Here is a 21142-nt window from a genome sequence, read left to right as displayed (position 1 = left end):
CAAAATGAAAGAAGGCGGGCAAAATAAATACATTGCTGTCGAAGCGAATAATCAGCAAACCAGCAATTGAGTGAAATATACAGCGAGCTTGAACAATTCTCTCTTGAAAGCGCGCGCCGATGATATCAACATGGAAAGAAAACAAAAAGAAACAAGACTCGCGTTTGTAATAAGTGGGTAGAAAACGAGAAGCGTGTACATAAAGAGCGATCGAATAATTAATTTTAAGTACCTTCGATCTTCTGAATGTTATTTAACAAAAGATTATGGTTGGTGTTAGATGTCGGTTCGGCTTCACAGCTATAAGCTGGCAGGCTTAAGTTCACGCTCAACCTGCTCAAGTCGTCCAAGTCGTCCTCCGAGAAGAACCAATCAACCTGTTGGAGAAACACATTGACATTTTGACTAATCGATCAGACAAGAGAAAACGGAGCATACATAAATCGGTATTCAAGTTCCGATGAGTGAAGGATAAATATTTTATGAAAAGTATGTAAGATGTTTGTGTGTATAATGTTACGGAAACTATTTACTTAAAAACACGATTTAAAGAAAAGAAGTCTCGAGAGAGTCGTAAACGAGAAAAGCTACAAAATCTTAAAAGCACAATTCTTTGTTCAATAAACCAAAATTCTCCTATAATCTTCAATATAAGACCCGTCTATGAATATTATCTATGGAGTCTGTATCAAGAGAATGACTCACATTGTTTAGTAGATTCTCGACTATCTTGCACTGATGGGACATATCGTTGACCATGGTAACCATATTGTCTCTGGAGCCGCTCGCCCGCACCAGCGTCGGTCCGAAAACGATCGCCAAATTCTTAGCCTCCATCTTGTTGGTCTCGCTGTGCTCCACTATCTTCTTCAGATGCAGCATCAGGTGCTTCAGCGTCTCGAAGTGATGCTCCGGAAGGTCCCTCAGCAGTTTCCGTATCGTGGTCATCCTTCTCTGCGGATCTTCTATCTTATCGGCATCGATGAACATGGGATACAGTTCCGCGGTGAATAAGGAATCGGGCAGTTGACGGAAGAACGATTTCAGCAACGACGAGATCACGTTGACATCGCTCCATCGTGGATCCTGAAGAGGCACATAAATCGTAGACGCGCGTGTATCACGTCGTATCACGAAGACACATTTGGTCTGTTCTTTTTAGCTGAACCTGAACTGGTTACGCTGGTTCAAGAAATTTTTATGTTTTATTTATTTATATTTATTACACAGTATATGTACGAGCTTGAATGTGCATGTATTTGTTGAACTAGTGCAGCTAGTTTAGTTAAGAAAAAAAACGGATTGATATATATACATACACCTGATATAATATATAATATATTATATATATATATACCTGAAAGTTCACATTATTGAATCCGCCATTAACGCTGTCCGTAAGTTGGGAGATCGCTGCAGTGTTTCCGGGCACCCGGTAGATCCCCACAACCTCGAGACCTCTCGCCTCGACGATCCTCGTGCATATCTCGACGATCATCGGCACGTCGGAGTCTGGAGCACGTGGACAAAGCTCGAGTGGCACTTTAAAAGTGGCTCCTTCGGGTGGTAGTTGCGCCGTGGGCGAGGAAGGTGCGCCAGTCTGACCGTGCATCTTCCTGAATTGCTTCGCCATTCTTCCCTTCCAAGTCTTTGACTTGGGTGACGGTAAAGGCTCCACCGTTTGACTCGGTTTGCGCGTCTTGTTCACCGGCGACTGACCGGTCGGCGATCGATTTCTGAATGACGTTAGCTTCTTGATGCTCTTGTGGCTCGGCAGAGGGCTCAATCTTTGGTTATTGCCGGGAAGAACGGCGTTGTTAGTTGCCGGACCTGTCGGGGTCTGCGGAACGGCTTGCTGCTTCGACGTGCAGGACGCGACGTCCTGTGCAGAAACGTCGAGTCTTTTATCTCGAATAGAGGTTTTATCAACACACAAAAAAACGTCCTATAATTAGTACTCACCGATGATCTTTCCGCAGCGGCCTGAGAATGAAGTGACCTTAACCAGAGTGCCATAGACGCCGCATCCTCCGTTTGCAGAAGCACCTCCACCGTGGGATTAGCTATTCGCAGCACGTGCTTCCGCTTCGTATAATCCTCGGCGACGTCGACCACGGAACACCTGACGTCGACAGTTTGCCCCGCACTCGCTTCGTTCTCGGTGCTCAACGAAGGACTCTACATCCGGAAATTTAAAGTCGAGTCAGTTGTCGCGCTTCGCCTGGCGAACACTGGATGGACACGTAAACGATATCATTATTGGAGAGACAATTCACCTGACTGAGACGATCCTTGTAGAAATATATTATAGGACCACGTAGGACACCCCAGACCTGCTTCCAGGAACGATCGGTAGATCGCTGTAATCGTTAAATATGTTTAGTGATTAAATATATTAGTTAAAAATCGGATACATTTAATACACGACTGCAGCGCGAGACCAGAAGACTTAATATAATAAATATATAACAGATGGCTATACATAAATATATTAGATGTTTGCGATCTCACCTTGCCATCGAGCACTGTGAATTTAACATGAAGGGGTCCCTCCTGTTCCACCGGTTCAACATCCTTCGCAGTGCCATCGCAGCTGTTCGACGTATCATGCGTAACAGAGATGCTATTACTGAAAAAGAAGAAACGAATGATTCAAACCTGTCGCTTGCAGATGTACAGGAAGAACCTTTCGGAACGTGTCTACCCAGCTACGATACAGCAATGTCATTCGCAAATTCAGAGACGACGTTGGAGGAACTTTTGTCGCGACGTTGATTACGATCGCCGATTGATCGTAATCGAAACTGTTCGTAGAATAAATCTCTCGCCTTTGCCCTGAATCGGAAACGACACTGAAAATATCGACGTCACATCGATCTTCTCCAGCTTATTAGTGTCATTCAGTTAGTAACAATCAGCCAATAAATTAATATCCGAGAAGATACTAACAGATCTACGCTGCCAAGAGGTCCAGAACATGGCATGGAACACGTACGATCACAAAGTGGTTTTAATATCAGAGCCACGAATATTAGAACAGGGATGTCTCGTGTTTACGTGTCCTCGACATCACGGACACAAGTGTCCCTTATCACAGTAGGAATAATAAACCAAGAAGGATATCTTATCTAATGCCACTCATGAACAATTAACGCATACAACAGCAATTGCGGGCTCGCGGCACACTCATATATTCAGTCTCGTATCTCCATCGCGAGAATTATCGCTTCGCTGACTCGTTTCCCTGTGCGGGGAGGACGCGCGCGATCGCACACGATCGTATCTTACTTTTTCGCCCCCTTTTATACGAGGCGCTACGTCATAATGATATTATTATTACTAATAATGATACATCGAGAGGAGACGATACGCGAAATTGCGTAAAACTCTCATGCTTGTACGAGCTACACACCGCGATTATTACCCGCTTTAACATCCTACAACTGGTGGCTAAAGCTAGACAGGAAGACAGCGCAAACGTCAACACAGAGACGAAGAGTGGATCAAAAGAGAGAGAGAGAGAGAGAGAGAGAGAGAGAAAGAGAGGGGGGAGAAGGAGAGCAAGATATACATCAGCAGCTTGGGAGGAGAGAAAACGCAGATAAAAACTATAGAGTAGAGATGTAACGCGGGCATAGACAATGCAGCTTTTTTCCCGTGCTTCTCAAGAGGATTCCGCTCTCACCGATGATGAAAGTTTCGATGTAAGGACGCGGCCTGTGTCATGTCCTCGAAGATGCGTCTCAGAGGCGTTATGTCGCTTGGAAATAACGGTGGCCGCCATCGTCTATGCGCACTGGAAACATGGATATGAACCGGTGCAGCTTCTTCAACTATACTTACTCAACGCGTAGACGAGATTGCACCTTTTCGAGGCGTGGGGGGGGGGGGNGGGGGGGGGGGGGGGGGGATAAAGAAACCATACCGTCCGATACTTCGTCTGCACGAGCAACGAAACGAAGAGAGAGAGAGAGAGAGAGAGACATGGAAGAGCCGAGGCAATCTCGAAGAGAATTCTTTGAAATCGGCCGTTTCCTCGGAAGAGCTCGATAAAAGGACGATCAATCGGCAGCCCCTGCAGGCTAGTAGCTCGAGATTCTCACATACGCATGAGGTCATCGTGGCATCAGTACACTTGAGATGTTATTTACCTCCTGTGAATATGAACTGGTTCGGTGTCGCTGAGCTCGAGATCGCTGTCGACGTGCATCCGTTCGCCCCATGTCGCCTTTAGATACGAAACCCGCCTAGTAGCTCGGTCTTCGTCACCTATTCAAACAGTTATGTCAATCGTAATATCAATTGTAATAACATTTTAACGCAACATTCGTGCATAGACGAAGCGTCATTTCATTGAAAAGGTTTTAGCGCAGTGGGCGAGAGAGACGTGCTGCCTTCGCAATTTCGATAAAACACGCCTCTCCGTGCACCGCTCGACGCATGCGTCGTAATAATTACACGTACTGTTAAAAATATCATCTCCTCATCGTTTACTCACTGATCTGTGCATTCTTCTGTCGCCTGAGCACGACGCCGTTCTTGGTCGAGCCGTTGGGCGAGGAACCATTAACCGGTGCTGAAAGAGAAATCAATGGGACAATTATTAACGCTTCATGCTCGACCTTTATGTAACATAGATACGTGTGAGTGACGTGCGCCGGTGGTAGGCTGTATCTGCGAAGCGTAATAACATCGGGGGAGGAGGAAGCAGCGTGGTAGCGTAGTAGTAGAGAAAAAACGAGAGGGAGAAAGAACTAACCGACTTGCATCTTCGCCGACGGTCCCGTCAGGTAATTATCCTGCTTTCGCGGCTTGCTGTTGTCCTCGGCGCTGCTTCGTCTCTCAGCAAAGTCCTCCTCGGCGGTCTGCCACGTGTGCCTGGCGCTTGCCCGTGCTGAACCGTTCGTCGCTTCCCAGGATTCCACGCTGTTGCTCCGCGTCCTCAAACGCACCGACTCCGTCTCCATGATGGGCACCTCTGCTGGGAATTACGGCGTTGTTATTCTCACTCGGTGTTACACGACCTTAGTCGTATTACTTTGCTCAGCGGACTAAATACCGACATTCATGGCTTTGTTAATAATCAATGGATGTGAAACGATACACAGCGTGCCTGCCGTGGTTGTCGTCGCCTATACAGAGGAGTGCACCAGAGATGTAATTGCCATTGTGGGGATTACCGGCGTGTAGCAAAAAAAAAGCTCATCGACAAAAAAGCACCGTGAGAGAGGGTGGTGTAAGGGGGCAGTTAATATCCCCTTTGTACATAATGCAATCGGTGCAAATTCCGATTCCGCAGCTTCATCCGGTTACTCTCGCTCGACAGCAGGCTCGAGGGCGAAATCGCGTATCTCTTCTGGGTGGTTTGCGATGAATTGTTGCGACCAATCTTTCGCGATTTGTCTCTCGCGTAGTTACGAACTCAGAGAAGCTGACAACGAATGAGAAGCGTGGAAATGATAAGTGTGCGTTAACCGTCATTATTATGTCATCTTCTCGAAAAACGAAGCATCTTCGACGGGATGCTTGTTGCACTGTTAACGATGTGACGTGCGCGCATACATTCACACAGAAACGCAAATGAATCACCGACACAAAACGTAGCTGCACAAGACGACGATGCACAGACAATTCGACACAGTGCCTTAATTTTATCTACCTTTACTCTCTTTATAGTCGGCCGGCGGCTCGCAATGGATATGCTTGCTGCCTATAGGAATTATTCTGTTGCCTTTCGATACTGCACCTAAACGATGACACTTGTTTATTGAGCATTACGATACTCGTGTGTTAGACATCCGATTCGTGAAATTCGCAAGGACTTTATTCGCGTAGTATGCATACAGAACAAAAAAAGATGTACCGTTTTTACTTGCCATCCTGGGAGTCAAAATCGGTCCATTTTATTTATCGTCCTCTACTTGAATTGAGTAAATCTTTTATTTGGATATCTTCATTTACTTGGAAAATATCTAATTTTTTTTTTCAAGTAAATATTGCTGATCCAAGTAAAAATATTTGTTAAGGAGTATCGGTGTAATTATTTACTTGAATCTAGCATTTCTTTTCTGTGCGGTAATGATTAGTTGGACGCGACGAGGGGTGACTAAGAAACACATTCACAACCCGCTCGAACTTACCGGTGTCGAGGGACTTGGTTTCCCTCGTTGGCAGTCTTCTGGGTTCCTGACTCTCAGCCTTCGACTCGAACTCCCTCTTCCGCACGGCCACGTTCGGCACGTTCCTCGTGTTCGACAGTCTGGACAGCTCGCTCTTGTAAAGGCTCGTCCGATCGTTAGCAGGCTCGTCCTCGTCGCTTAGCAGACGGCCGGACTCGAACTGTTTGGCTCGTCTCGAGACGATCTGCAGGCCCTGCGGCGGTACTGGAAACTTGGTGTCTCCGGGCTTCTTGTCCGGCCCCGGCGAAGACGGCAACGACGCGGTGCCGTTCCTCGCATCTTGCAACTGATTCGTGACGTTCTCGTGTATCCTCGTTAGGGTGTTGATGAAATTAGCTTTGCTCGTCGCGCGATACTGCTGCTCCGCTGCTTTCCCGGAGCCACCGTGAGCGAGGTAAGCCTCCTTCGCGAGTTCGTCGTCGTAGAGGAGCGAATAACAGTGATCCCCGGGCTGATTGTCGTCGACGAATTGCTGCTGATCACTTCGCGACTTGGCGTACTCGGAGTCCGAATCCACGTCCTTTATCCTCTGCACGCTCTGATTCGACGGCTTGCTCCTCCCGTCCAGGGACGGCTGTCTTCTCGTGGGAGACTGTTGCCGCTGCTGCTGCTCATTGCCGGGCGGCCAGACCGGTCTCTGCAGCTTCTGCGGTCTCGCGTAGAACTCCCTCTGGATCACAGCTTGGTTGAGGCCGACGCTCGCTTGAGGGCGCGGCAGCGACGTCGGCTCGGGCATCGCGTCGCTTTCCGACACGAACCAACCGATAGGGTGACTTGGCCGTCGCAGGAACTCCGCTTTCTGCTCGAAACTCTTGCGGAGACGGCTCATGATGACCGAGTCGTCGGAGCACTCGTTGCCGGTGAGGGTCGAGTTCGAGTCGTACGGCGACACGCTGTCCTTGCTGACGGGCGACGAGTCCCGTCTCGACTCCATGCTCAACCTGCTCGAGTCAGGCTCGCTCGATCTCAACGCGTCGAAGCTGCCGTAGCTGGCAGTCTCGGAATCGGGCTTCACCCCGCTGACGCTGCTACAGCTGCCGCTGCCTTCGCTGGCGCGACGCGCCACCATCCTCTTCACCGGCCGGTAGATCGGCACCTGCGGCTCCGCGTGCGACACTGGGTAACGCAGCAAAGACGAGGGCTGGTAGTGATGGAGCTGCTGCAATGGGTGGTGGTGGTGGTGGTGCTGGTCGTTGGCGACGCGCACGCGCTCGTAGATCGGGTCGTTGATCCGGTCGTAGATCTGTTCGTTGCTCGGCCGCGAGTACACCGATTCGGGACGTGTTCTGTCGTACAGATCGTATCTCGAGTCCTGGCTGGAGCGACCGTAAATCTGCGAGCTCGACGTCACGTCGGCCGTGTCGTGCGGATTCCTGCCTCCCGGCGGAACCATGTCCTCCGACGGATCGTAAAGCGCGCTCGCGATCTGTTGCTGCTGCTCCGCGAGAGGCTGAGCGCGACGGTACGGCGAGTCCGTCGACAACGATGGCGCCATTCGGCTGTTGCTGTCGGCGTACGCTTGCTGCTGCTGGCCCCTGCGGCTCGCCTCCTCGTGGTGATTCGGCTGGTGCGACGACGAAGACGACGACGATGACGGATCGGACGCCGGACTGTCGGACGACGGCAGAGAACAGACCCAGGACTGCCGTGTTCTCTGTGACGGGCCTGGGATCATGCTGATCGATCTGCGTTGCTTCTGTGACAATCTTTCCGGGGAGCGCAGCCGCGGCCGTTGGTTCGTTTCCGGATTGTGCGCCGTTTCGCCAAAGTACTGAAAGTTCACGAATACATTGCTTTGTGTCATCAACCGCGTTGACGATTTCACAGCCTACAGACTAAATTTCTGCCAACCCTTCCAATGTGCGGCACTGAGGCGGAATAATATAACAAAGCAAGTTCTAATCGGGAGACTCGAACGAAATATCCAGAGAAGGTTGCCAGAGAAGATGAATTTTGAAATTCCATGCTTCCCTGACGATAGTAGAGAATTTTCCAATGTGTAATCTTAAATTTTAACGTTAGAAGCAACAGGGACTGCGGGAAAGGTAGCTTATATTATTAGAAGCGATAAAAACTTAGAAGTTTGGTAACATATTATAATCTTGAATATAAATTCAGGCCTACAAAAAATGAGCATTTAAAAAAATGCAATTATATAATTAGAGCCATCATAACCGCACACACACACACACACACACACACACACACACACACATATACACACACACACACACACACGTCGTGTGCAGCGAAAGAATTAATGAAAACAATTGCACCGCGATAAATGAGAGCACAAATTCAAGTGTGTGATCCCGTACCCTTTGTAAGATATCGTCCTCCTTGGAGACTACGAGAAGTCGCAGCCACGGTCCCGCTTGCTGAATGCGTTGCACCACGCTGGCGTACTGCTCCCCACGGGTGGGCGTTCCGTCGACGGAAACGACGCGATCGCCGGTGCGCAATCCCGCCTCGGCCGCCGGTGAATTCGCCCGCACCTGCTTCACGAAGATCGTGTCCATAGGCTCGTCGATCTTCGTCCGCTCGTGCCCTGGCAGCATCTGTAACGATCACGACGAACGTTGTTCTTTCCCGATCGAGATCTTCCTCGGAAGGTCACTTCCAGCGTACGTACGTCCGTCCGTCCGTCCGTGATACTCACGCAGCAGGACTCGGGCGGATAGACGATGAAATGTCGCAGCGTGAATCCGTAACCATTCTCACCGCGCCTTAGCAAGAGAGTTCGGGGGCCGCGGGGCGGAGTGTTCTCCTTCTGAACGTATCTGGAGGACGACGTCTGGCCGGAGACACTACTAGGACCAGTAGCCGGCGGCCCAGGTGCCGGCGGCGGGGGAGACAAATGTCCTACCTGTAATGTGCGCGCAATTAATTGATTGACGACTCAGGGAAAAACTTGCCGATCAGTTCGCTACTTCGTCCGCCGCTTATTTACGCTTTCTCCCCGGTAACACGCAAATTACTCTCAGATTCTGATTTCGTTATCTAGCCACAAAGCCGATGCCAGCGATAAGCACGCTCGAGCAACAAGCGAAGAAACCGTGAAGATACGCATATACACACACGCGTGATCAGTAGGAATCTTCCTCCAAGTTCGCAAACATCGCTGAACATCTCGTATACCCGCGTCCGTCGAGACTATATATACATATGTTTTTGTTACCGCTTCTAATTACCGAAATAGAATTCCATATTTTCGCGAAACGAGCTCATTTGTGGAGGTCGATTAAGGTCCTTCCTCTTCCTCTCCCTCTCTCTCTCTCTCTCTCTCTCGATTTGTACCGTCTGGGCGGACCGGCGGCTAGAAAACGCGGTGCAAAAGCGGCAGACGGACTCGTGGACGTCTGCCAAGAATTATTCCAAGCCGGCCCCGAAGTGAAGGCGGAGCTGGAGAGGAGCGTTCTCTCGCTCTCTCGCGGTGGTTGAGGTAAAGTTTGGCGAGCCGCCAGAGAATACGTGCTCGAGTTCGCGGTAATGCGCACCTAAGATCGAGACGAGCGGAATTCCGCCCGCCCGAGGCATTTCGCCTTAGCTTCGGGCTACAGGGCGGGAAAAAAGGAGCAAGAGGAGCCTCGGGCATCGCGGAAGCGAGAAGGGAGACACTGCTCCGGTATCGTGAAATCGAGACGAATATTCTCGTGTAGTGCGATACCCATTTGAAATGCACCGGTGGGAGAAAAGGAGTAAAGTGAAACTAACGGCTGGACCACAGAGTCAGCGGCGATAAGACAACCGTCGCTGAGCGACCGGTCGCCGTATTTCGCGGTTTTCCGCGTTATCTAATCCGTCCCGACACGTTTCGCGCGCGTGTACCGCCGGCTATCGCGCGCCCCGGAGATTGCTTCTCCCGCCCGTGCGATTAAACGAGTCACGGCTAACAAATGATCAATTAGGCCCCGAGTCGAGCCGTTAAGCGGGAAGAAAGAAGCGAAATTTAACACGGTTAAACGTCCGATGAACGCGGTGACGATGAGTCCGGATTCATAACAGGTGTAGTATGCCTTTTGTCTTCTAAGCGATAAAATGTAACGTAATTTTTGACAAAAGCTTCCGTTTCCCGCACCGCCGAAGGCCGCAATAAAGATTAAATCTTGGGAATTGCGACGTTTGGTACTGCCGTCTTTTTGCTAGAAATTACGTTATAAGTTGCTGCATAGAGCAGAAGGTTAAAGGTTTTACTACACAATTTCCAAATTTTGGAAAAAACCTGTTTTTTCCCGATTTTTTATGGATTTTAATTTCTTCTTTATGAAAAAAAAAAAAAAAATAATGCTGCAGATTTTAATCGAACACACGTGAATTTTTCTAAACGAATTTTTGTACTCTTGAGACAGAAGCTGAAAAATCCGCGGAAAAGTTGGGAACAAATGTCTTTCTTTTCCAAAACTTAAAAATTATAACGTATTACACCTATTCTAGATCTGGACTGACATTGTATTTCGTCTGTGTGTTCTCGATCATGCGTGTCGTCCTCGAATAAACTAGAGAAGAGAGCGACTTCATAATAAAGGTAGTCAATGATATCGATACTCGTCGTACGCGAGACACGTTCCGGTCCCGCGATTTTCCGGCGTTTCGCGAGCAAAGTCGGCCGCTCGGATGTTCCTGAATGGAAAACAGATTGTACGCGGATGACCGCAACGACGACGGCGGCGATGACGACGACGACGATGATGTAGGTCAGAGGAGAATAGGCGTTGTCAACGGTAAGTGGGTCACCGAACCACCGGTGCGGAGCTCTCGGTCAATAATTACACGGACACGCGCTGCCGCGTGTCGTTTGCCGTGTTGTCGCGCATCATGAATCGACATTCGATATCGCGTACGTGAAATGCGTCCTATTCCCCGACGGACAAGGAGCGAGGGCAAGGCCGGAGGATGAGAGCGGTAGCGCGGAGCGTGATCGAAAAGGAGGTATGGTCTCCATGTTTGTTTAATCAACGCGTACTAATTGAACGGGTACATCATTTTCTCCGCCGTTTGAGTTCTGTCACAGAACGTCTCACGTCATCTTCTTCTCACGGCTATCAACCAATTTAATGTGAGATGTGTATTTTATCTTTAGATCATATCACGAATTATTACCGATCTATCATTTTTATGTAATGTAATTAATGGCAACATTAATTATATTCTAGCTCTATACTTTTAACGTCCTTGATAGATGTCTGAAAAAGTACCTGCTTTTTTCCATTTCATTTTACAAAACGCTTTATGGAGCATTTAAACCTGTTAATTGATTGTACATATTAGTGAATAGTGAGTGAGCTTTCTAATGATATTGATTTCTTTAACATATTACAAAGAACATGCTAATAGCAGAGAAAAAGATTGGATTTAGTGTACATGTTTGTTTGACTTGGGTTTGTTTAATATAAACAATATAATTTAACACATTGACAGCCGGCCCCGCGAAAACGCGGGTTTCTGAGTCTGTCGCTTGAGCGCCGGCCCCGCGAAAACGCGGGTTTCTGAGTCTGTCGCTTGAGCGCCAGCCCCGCGAAAGCGCGGATTTCTGAGTCTGTCGCTTAAGTAGCTGCGATAGTAAAAAGAAGCGAGAGTAACTTTATGTGTGCTGAATGCTGAAGTACCTTTATATCTTGGACAATGTTTCGAGAAATACCACACTTGCCTTAAATGTTAAAACTTTTGTTTTCTGTTTACATTATATATATGTAATAATCCACCATGAAATGAGAAACTGTATTTTTTTTATAATTATAAATTAAAAATTTCAATTTTGTTTATATTTTTAATTACCGTTAAATTGTATGTGACGAATATGCAAATAAAATGTACTATTTTACGAAAATATATAATGTTTTAAATATTTTTTTTGGCTATTCAGTGATCAGAAACAAGCGAATAAGGCCGGCGTTCAGGCTTTAAATGTCTCTTAGGTCGCCGGCGGTCAATGTGTTAATATCAAATGTCATTTTGTTTGAATGAAAATAACAATAATAATGTCCTCGCGGTCGGTCGAAACGAGGGAGCGCAAGGTCGCCGCTCAACCGACTCGTTTCCTCACCCTCTCCGAATCACGAGAGTCCTTCGTTACGTCCGCATGCGTGCCCGGCACGGATGATAATTCGGCGGTCGCGACTTATTGACACATCCGCGAGCAGAAAGTCCGCCGTAAGCGGACGTAAACGCGCGTAAAGAGACCCCTCTTCGTGAATCCCTTCCAGATACGCTTACGCGCCGACCTCGCCTAAAGTGTAATCAGCCGTTAGCCGATCGCAAACCGGTTCACGCCGCCAACGCGCGCGCGCGCGCAGTTCTCATCTTTGATTCGCAGTCTGTTATCCTGCTCGGGTTGACCGCGTTTCCGCCTTCACCACGGCGGCCACTGCGCGGTGAAGGCGCAGTTCCGACGCCGATAGCGCCGAGAGTTCCGGCGCCGAGTGGCGTGCTCTCGTGCAGCTTTCGCAATTTAACCTCGTGTTCTGCCAATCAAACATGAAGGGAATGCACCTTCGACAATGCTTCTGCATCGCGTTCTTCGGATTTTGATACACACGCATGCTTGTGTCTCGAGGTTGGAACTCGGCGCGTTTCTCCTTTCTTCAAAACGTCTCCCTTTCCCAGAGATAGTCGTAAATCAGTTTTGCGAAGTGCATCAATTCGCCGTATATATATATGCTAGCTCAGTTTGTAACGAGAGAATTAGTGAAACATAAAAACTGCCTGTAATTCGGAAACAAGATAAATGTTTATATAAACTTCTTGTATTATTTTTGTGAATTATTTTCTGAAATCATGCCCACATGTTACGAAACACCTTGTATATACTCCCAATAAATTTGGCCTAATAATAATACATTAATTTTCTTACCGAACGGATGTTTTTACGAACATGTCACGCATTGGCTGCTTCGCGATAGAAACGAATTAATATCTCGTCGTACACCGGACACGTAGACTACATGTTCAACACTGATTTTCGTGACGCACCGTGCAGCTTGCGACTTGCAGCGGACGCTTGTCATTTGAAGTGCGCCGTAGTTAAAAGGTTAAAACCCGGCCGAGAGAACAATCTCGACCGAGTAGAAACCTCCTATAGAAATCTCTCCGTTCTACAAGCGAGTTTTCGCTTGGCCTCCGGGCAACGGAAAATTCAGTTACACCAACGTAATTGTTTTTTCCGTGCAGAGCGTACAGCGATAAGACGTAATAAGCACCGTTCGAGGGCTTCCTGGAGAGTGAAAGTCGCTGATAATGTTCTCTCTCCTATGGACGGCAGCCGGTCGATTCGCAACGAAGACGTTGAGCTTCACCCACGTGTCGTCGAGAGTCAACGGTGACGGTGCGGAAGCTCTCTACCCGTCCGCGAATTTCAATGACACGATGAACACCCAGCAGATAAGCCGGTAGCTTTATTCTCGCACGGCCCCTGGGCCCTATTTATGGAATTCTATTTGCGTCGAGATAGACCAGGTTCATTCGCGATGGCCTCGAAGAGGAGAAGAGGCGGATCGAACTACGCGACTTCAAGACTGTTCCGCGCGAGGAACTGACCAACGTCGCGTAATTGTCCGGGAAGAGACGCGGAGAGAGGAGGTGGAACACCGGATCGTGTTCGCAGTCTTCCTGGTTTGGGCAAATTTCGCGCACTGCGCACGACGCATTCGCGGAAGAATACGAGAAGGACAGCATTCCCCTTCCGCGTCGAACAAAACTGTTCTCGCTTTGCGCCAATCGTCGTTCACCACTTGACCATTTTCCTCGTATCTCGTGGCAGCGCTAATACCATTCAATACGATCCCGCGTCGTACGACGGGCTTATATAATTTCGCAGGGATCTTACGTAAGAAACGCGATCGACGACCGATAGCGTTCAGTCTCCAACTTTTCCGGCGGCATTGAAAACGGCGTCGACACTCCTTTCGATATTCTCGTGATTTTTTCTCTCCCAATGAGAGAAGCTCGCGAACAATAAGCCTCGTAGCTTCTGCATTCCTCGCGCGCGAATTCGGCGTGTGAAAATAACGGGAAAAGTTGACGCGAATCTGACCTCGCTCTTCGCTTGCTACATCCACTTCTGTCTCGTATTACTTGTTTGTTGATCATGTTATCATTAACCTTCCTCGGGAGATCACGATCCCAGCGAGAGTTATCGAGGCGCCGCGAGGACGCTCTTGCGACAATCGCCGGACAAGAAAAAAGGGAGAAAAACACGGCTTATTACGACGCGTTTTTCATCATTATCTTCGCACGTCTCGATTCGTATTTGCCGAGATATTCTCACACGTTGAGAGAGACACACACACGCACGTACCGCGCACAGCCACGTAGTCTTGAAATAAAAAAAAGAGGAACACGTCCTCTCATGGAGCGCACTGCCGATCGTCGACGGGACGTGCCTCGAATCGAGGCGAGCCGCGGGCCGCCTTAATGAACGCGTCGCGTTTAAGAAGCAGAACGCTTCTCCGTGACGATGACGCGACCTCGTCGTCGCGTGTCGCCAAAGGAGAAAATGAGAAAAAGGTCCGGCCAAGGCTTCCTCGCGAAGCAAAGTCCCGGCGAGACATCGAGCGCGTCGACGACGAATGAAAAGAAGGGCGGGAAACGCCTTCTCTCGCGTCGGGATATTCGCGGCAGCTGGTGATCTCTATTCGCTCGGGATCGATTGTGTATCTCAGACGATACTTCTCATCTCTCGTATTTTCATCTTATGTGGACAAATACTCGCGACTGGCAAGTGAAAAGCGCGCGCTCATACTTCCTGTAAATCTTTTCGCGTAGATGTGTTAAAGTGATTATTATACGTTTATCGTTTACCGGTGAAGTAGTCAGTTAACATGAGTAATTTGAAAAATGCATTAGGAAGAAGACATAAAGACGCTGTGTGGACTTGCTTTGTATCCCGTTCTATTGATAACGTCAATAAGCAGTAAGTATATTGTTTGTGAAAGATTAATAAGTATGACAATAAGCTATGACACCGTTTGATGCAATTCGACGCTAAATTACTTGTCGAGCAACCTCACGTGAGATACATCGCATTTTCATCATAGTGAAAATTATCTAATCAAATGCGAGTTGATTTTTGTAATTCTCACTGTATTTTGAGATACATACCCCTCGTTTCGTCGCGAGAAATCAATCAGCAAGATTGTCGTTCGCCCTTTAAAGCGGAACACGTCTTCCCGCCCGCGGCGCTTCCCTCATTCGATAAGACCACGCACTGGCGACGCACTCTACCGCTCACTCCGGCCGACACGTCCGTGTGCCGGCCGGATTTGCGTCATCGTAGACGGATTCAGGCGTACACACGGTGGGTGGACTAATCGGAGAAGCAATCGATGTGCGATTATTGTGGCGAGAGAGCTGCTGTGCGTGATTATGCCATGGGTCAACGCGGGAAACCGCACTCTCGTGGATGCGCTTGAAAAATTAGCTGCGCATGGTGTCGATTGTACACTTTAAAACGCAATGAGAATGAAAAAAGTGAACAATTTCACTACACAGAAGAAAGGATTTATATTAAACAAACCCAAGTCAAACAAACACGTATACTAAATCCGAAGAAACGTTTTTCTCTGTGTAGGTGCTGACCAATGAAATTCTAAACATTCTAATAAATTCGCTCACTTTTGTAACTCTCACTACACAATCGACCGCCGGATCCGAGCGGAACAAAGCGTTGAACGCGCGAGTGGCCGCTCGAAAGAACGATAATGGTAATCATCGCAGCGGCGCGCGCGGGACAGGTGTACGCGCGACTCATTGTCAGACGCGGCTGCCTGCGCGACTTGTTTATTGTTTTTACCTTACGACTCGCGCGGCAAACTGAAGGAGAAACGTCCGAAATTTACTTGACGAAATTCACCTCGCAGGCGTGTCGACATGCCGCTTCGGCGGAGCTTCACGCTTCGAGTATCCGGCCGATGCGACCGAGTGCTTTCGTTAGGTTTGTTCGCCCGTTTGCTCGTTCCGGTGCGTCGCTGAGACGCAGATGGTAAAGTCGGGATTTTGGAAAGTTCGAATTTTAAGAGACAATCTCTACGATCTACGAGTGATATCTCCGCTATTAACGAGAAATCCCCCTTTCAGGAGCGCAGCTCTTTGAGCAGAGGGCGCATTGAAAAATGCTTTATTTGCTTTGCGGCACAACACTCTCGGTGGACTATTTTTAAACTGCTTATTTATGCAAACTGTTACCGCGCGTTTGCTACCACACCCGAAGTGGTTTACCGCACTCACTCGGGATGGTTTATACCGAAAATCATCGAGAAGGATTCTCGGTCGCTCCAGCCGATGTGATTTACTTCACTCGAACGACGGGCGCGGACGCGGAATGCGACTGGCCGATTTTCGGCGGCCGTCCGCGCACGAGAGCCCGTCCCCCGACTGGCCGCGCGTCAACGATCGTCGAATAAATCAGCGGCTGATTTCTCAAGCGCGTCGTCGCCTGGGCAAGGGAATCCCAATGAGCAGCTCTCGACGTCTCATTTCGCGGAAATGCAAGCGGAGCGTGCCGATTCGGAAGTTCCACTGCCGCGATCGGCAAGTTGAGAACCGCTGCTCGAGACGCGGCAACGCCAAGTATCGGAGCGCATTCCGACAGCAATCTAAAAATTCGCGCTCGTCGAGAAGAGATAGCGCGCGAGAGAAAGAGAGGATTGAACCACGTGCTCTCGTATTCGCGAGCGGAATGTATTTCGGCCGGGTTCCCTCTCTTCGCGCGTCTCTCCAGCTTTTCTAAAATTATCGCAAATTCTATGCTGCCGCGGAATATGGCGCGGTTGATCGTATCCATCCGCGAGAACGCGAAAACGCTCGCCGTTAATCGTCCGCATTGCCCGCCTCTGTCTATCGGCGATTAGCGCGAGCGGCGTAACTCACCACGTGCGACTGCCTGACGAAGCTCCGGTGGTTATTTCGGTCGTCAGCCATTGCGCCTTTTCCTGAAACCAAGCAGACGATACAAATTACAGCGATTGAACAAATTCGTGATGAGGAGGATCGAGTGAACTCTCTTGTTCAATCTTGAGTGATTGTGTGCAGCTTGACCCGACGTCTTCGACGTTAGGGTACCGTCCCATGGTCAATGAAAAAGCGGAACGGAAAAGGTGGGGAATGACCAATCAGAACGATCGTCAGAATTTCGTACATATGTATCTATAACGATTGAGATTTACTACAGGAGAAGTATCTGTATTCTGGCAAAAACTAAATAAAATAACATCATTGGTAAGCTATATTATTGCAATATTATCACGCGTTCATATGTATATTTGTACATGATCACGTATATACCAATCTATTTCAAACGGTCGTGTTCCCCGTAAATATCAAAAAGAGAAATTCATAAAAATGAAAATTCCAATTTTATTGGTTACGATCGATAATCAATACCATAAGAGATATATTACTACAATAAATTCTAAAAGATTTATACAATTTGAGTGCAGTTATAAAGAATTTATAAAATTTACTATAAGTTTGAAGTTAGAATTTTCCCTATTTTTATCTTATTTTAATTTTTATCAAAATGGAAAAATACTTTGAATAGTAAATCTCAATCGTTTTAGACAGAGAGTAAAAAATTTTGTGTTAAATTTAACACATTTCACATGTCCCAAACGGTCCACTCAAATTTTTGTATTAATTTAATACAAGGTGAATATATCGAAATGTAACACAAATATTAACAAATATTAAAATTAATACGTTAATCGACATTGAAGGGAATGTTATTTTACACTTACACATGTTGAATATCGATACATCAAATGTTGAGATAACATAAACACAATATGTTAAATTAATTAGCACGGGTATGTTAAAAATTCGAGACAAATATTTGAACACAAGAACAAAATGTTTTTTTTTACCGTGTAGGTATGCGAATTCCTGACAATCTTTCCGATTGGTCTCATTCCCCACTACACATCTTACCCACTTCGCTTTTTCGTTGTCCGCAGGTCTGTTTTCTATCGCTACACTGACTGCATCAGCTTACACTAGTTCTCTTTTCCTCTCTTTCCCACTAAATCTGAAGAAAGAGAGCGTCTCATAGGACGCTTAGCTCAACGGAGTCCGTTACGTCAACGTGAGATGAAGAAAAAAAAAAAGGAGTTCTGGGCGACAGCATCGCGTGCAGACGCGCGTATCGAAATACGAAGCCGTTCGGTGCAACGACTAGCTGCAATCGGAGGTGATGGCGAGACTCGCTCGATTCGTCACGGAAAATGTTCTCTCCTGGCGACTCCCGTGTCGTCAGAGCGGTTCTCGCATTTTTCTCCGCCGCGGCGATCGGCGACTTCGACTTCAACGAACGACGTCGGCCGCTTGATCGAAGACGGAGAACGACGCATCGCACGACAGCTTTGCTTAATAATCAGTCCGTATCTGCCGCGTGTTAGTATCGGCTGTTGTTGGCGCGTCGCGAAACTTATCTCGAATTTCCAAGCAAAAAGCACACACCAGCCACACCCGTCGAGCGATAAGTTCGATCGATGTGAGCTCTCGACGATCCGATTCCGCCGGGAAATAGCCGTGAAACGAGGCGCGCGCGAGGTGAGCTCGAAAGTAAAAACCGCGCGCGTTCCCCGAACGTCTCCTGCGAGACCCGAAGTTTGCGCTAATTTCGCACAGTGACATTGTCAATCGCAATTATTATTAATTCAACGATATCGATTAACCGCGTACATATACAATAGACTAAATTAATGCTGTCCCATTCCCTAATGGAATAGTGACATCAAAATTAGATTAGATTTCTAACTAGAGGTATTTTTGAATATTTCTGCATAATGACTGCTACTTTGGAACATTGTTGCCAACTCATCAAATTATCAACAGTCATGATGTTTATGCGAATATTCACACATAATGTCCCTGATTGGAAATTTTCGGTGGAATTATGCTCAGACAATGAGATTAATCCTGCTGTTCTGTTCGAGTCTACTCGAACCTAGTAGACCTTCCACGCTAGAGAAGATTTATGACTCCTTAGAGGTTAGTCATGAATCTTCTCCTCTAACGTAAATTTGTGAAAGGTGTAAATTTTCTAATTTGAAAACATCTGGAATTTTTGCTTCTCACATTTCCACCCTAAAAAAAAATTACACGACGTAACACTTCCCCTGGGAAACGTGAAATGTTTCCGAATTAAAAAAAATCTATTCTTTCCACGAACCCACACTAAAGGAGGAGATTTATGAGCCTCCGGGGTTGATCACGTGAATTTCTCCTCTAGCGTGAATTCATGAAGAGTGTGTCTCCTAATTTTTAAAACATTTCACGTTTCCGCTCTCCATGAGAAAAATTACGTGATCGATACCATCCATGTACAGCGGCGTTACGCGCGCGAGTCGGTGTTCCTAACTCGCGCGCGGGCGATCGCATCGCGGAATGCAGCTCGTGATATCGCGCGGTAATAACCGTACCACACACGTGCCTCTGATGCTGATTCTACGTATGTACTACGTACCATGTATCGTGTATATAGCGCAGCACACACGTGTACGACGCGAGCTCTCACGCACAGTTTATTATTGCGACAAACATATCCGACGATGAGCGATCGCGGGACTACGTACGACACGATCGTCCACGGAAACCGACGCGCCTGGAGGATTCGAGTGTCTCGCGATCTCGAACGGTGAATGAAAACCACTGTTTACGATCTGACAATGCGATACACATACATTCTCACAAACACTCGCGTGTTCCCCCCGTATTTTTCTCATCGGCGCGAACTTCTCTGATTTATCGTTCGCAAAAATGGAGGAAAAAGATAAACGTCCGAGATAAACCGTTCGCGAGAGAGAACAACCGGGCGAAGTATGCTCGCGTGACGCGCTCGCGAGCCTGCATGAAGTCCGCGGAAGATCGGCCGCATTTGCGTGCATTCCCCGGGTAAACGGTGACGGAGGGCTGCGAGAACGCGCACCGTATGTCCGATTGCGGCGATTCGCGCAGCGTGCGTTCATGCAGCAATGGCAGTGTAACCCGTTCGGGAACTTACTTCAAGGTGGTGCGAGAGAGAAACGCTCGAGCGGCCGCGCGGGGCCGAAGGGGCGGCCGACGAATCGCAACGAGCTGTGCGCGACGGCGATGGGAAACGCCGTCGTCGCGGGCGATACGTACCTAGCGTGTACAGGCGATATCAGCAAACTGCGAACGAGAGAGAGAAAGAGAGAGCGATGCTCGCAGCGCCTCCGCTGGCGCACGAAGACGCCTCTTCTCATTCACGTATGCCGACGTCGCGTCGGTTTATCGTCGCGGCAGCGGCGTGGTTTGTTCCGCGCTCCGCCTCGGCGCTTTCACCCTCTCGACGTTCGCGGCAACGGCGACGCGCGGCCGCCGTTCCGAGACGCATTATAGCGGGCACGATTCCGTTGGTCGCTCGCCTTCCGGGTCACTCTCTTCCGTTCGGGTCGCACGGGGCATCAGCGGCACTAAACCGGGGACGCGCACACCGCAGCCAGGTCTCGAATGCACCGACTCTCGTCGCGGGGGATACACGGGAGCACTGCGAATACCGATGAATGAACGCGCGCGTCAGGAACGCGTACGGAACTGCGAAAAGCGCACTATCTGGCGCCGTTGCCTCGATGGGGGTACGCGAGACACCAGCAACATGGCGGTCTTCCTCCCGCTTTCCATGGAGAAAATCCGACTGTCGGTTGGCCGTTTTCGAATGGGACTCGCCGCGCTATCTGTTATCGTTCGACGGAATCAGCGCGAAAAAGCGCAAATTCATGGGACGCTGAGACCAACATAATAACGTGACGCTCGCGTCGAGGAAGTTAGGTCACATTTAATTTCACGCACCAATCAGGTAGTACTGAAGACCATTGGCCTAACGGATTTGGCGTATAAGAAAATTTTGCCGTTTAATAACTTCAAGTCGATAAATTTTGTTGCTAAATTTGTGTTAAGTCAGCGTAAATGATAACTGCAGAAATGCAGTTTCACAAAAATATTTAATATAT

At 48.2% G+C, this 21142-nt stretch overlaps 1 protein-coding gene across 10 annotated transcripts in view; it reads right to left on the bottom strand.

The window, feature by feature from the left end:
• LOC106744097 (rho GTPase-activating protein 23) overlaps positions 1 to 20812 on the bottom strand; it is a 29945-nt gene extending 9133 nt beyond the window's left edge. For 2 of the 10 annotated variants that reach the window (XM_014618527.1, XM_014618535.1), the window contains exons 1-16: positions 20295 to 20810; positions 17043 to 17104; positions 8839 to 9045; positions 8498 to 8737; positions 6141 to 7950; positions 5660 to 5746; positions 4760 to 4981; positions 4499 to 4576; positions 4152 to 4269; positions 3686 to 3796; positions 2512 to 2629; positions 2277 to 2360; positions 1963 to 2178; positions 1358 to 1882; positions 706 to 1086; positions 233 to 377 (exon numbers count right to left, since the gene is read on the bottom strand). In XM_014618527.1, the coding sequence (XP_014474013.1) occupies positions 233 to 377; positions 706 to 1086; positions 1358 to 1882; positions 1963 to 2178; positions 2277 to 2360; positions 2512 to 2629; positions 3686 to 3796; positions 4152 to 4269; positions 4499 to 4576; positions 4760 to 4981; positions 5660 to 5746; positions 6141 to 7950; positions 8498 to 8737; positions 8839 to 9045; positions 17043 to 17093 (4393 nt within the window). In that variant the 5' untranslated portion in view covers positions 17094 to 17104; positions 20295 to 20810. Of the gene's footprint in view, positions 1 to 232; positions 378 to 705; positions 1087 to 1357; positions 1883 to 1962; positions 2179 to 2276; positions 2361 to 2511; positions 2630 to 3685; positions 3797 to 4151; positions 4270 to 4498; positions 4577 to 4759; positions 4982 to 5659; positions 5747 to 6140; positions 7951 to 8497; positions 8738 to 8838; positions 9046 to 17042; positions 17105 to 19635; positions 20099 to 20172; positions 20192 to 20294 lie in introns of those variants that run through there. The other 8 variants (XM_014618534.1, XM_014618536.1, XM_014618537.1 and 5 more) reach the window with 7 other exon arrangements.
• Positions 20813 to 21142: the final 330 nt, after the last annotated feature.

Source organism: Dinoponera quadriceps, unplaced genomic scaffold (assembly GCF_001313825.1).
Source record: "Dinoponera quadriceps isolate SergipeBrazil2010 unplaced genomic scaffold, ASM131382v1 scaffold1290, whole genome shotgun sequence".
NCBI lineage: Eukaryota > Metazoa > Arthropoda > Insecta > Hymenoptera > Formicidae > Dinoponera > Dinoponera quadriceps.
This window is presented reverse-complemented; position numbering and strand designations above follow the sequence as displayed.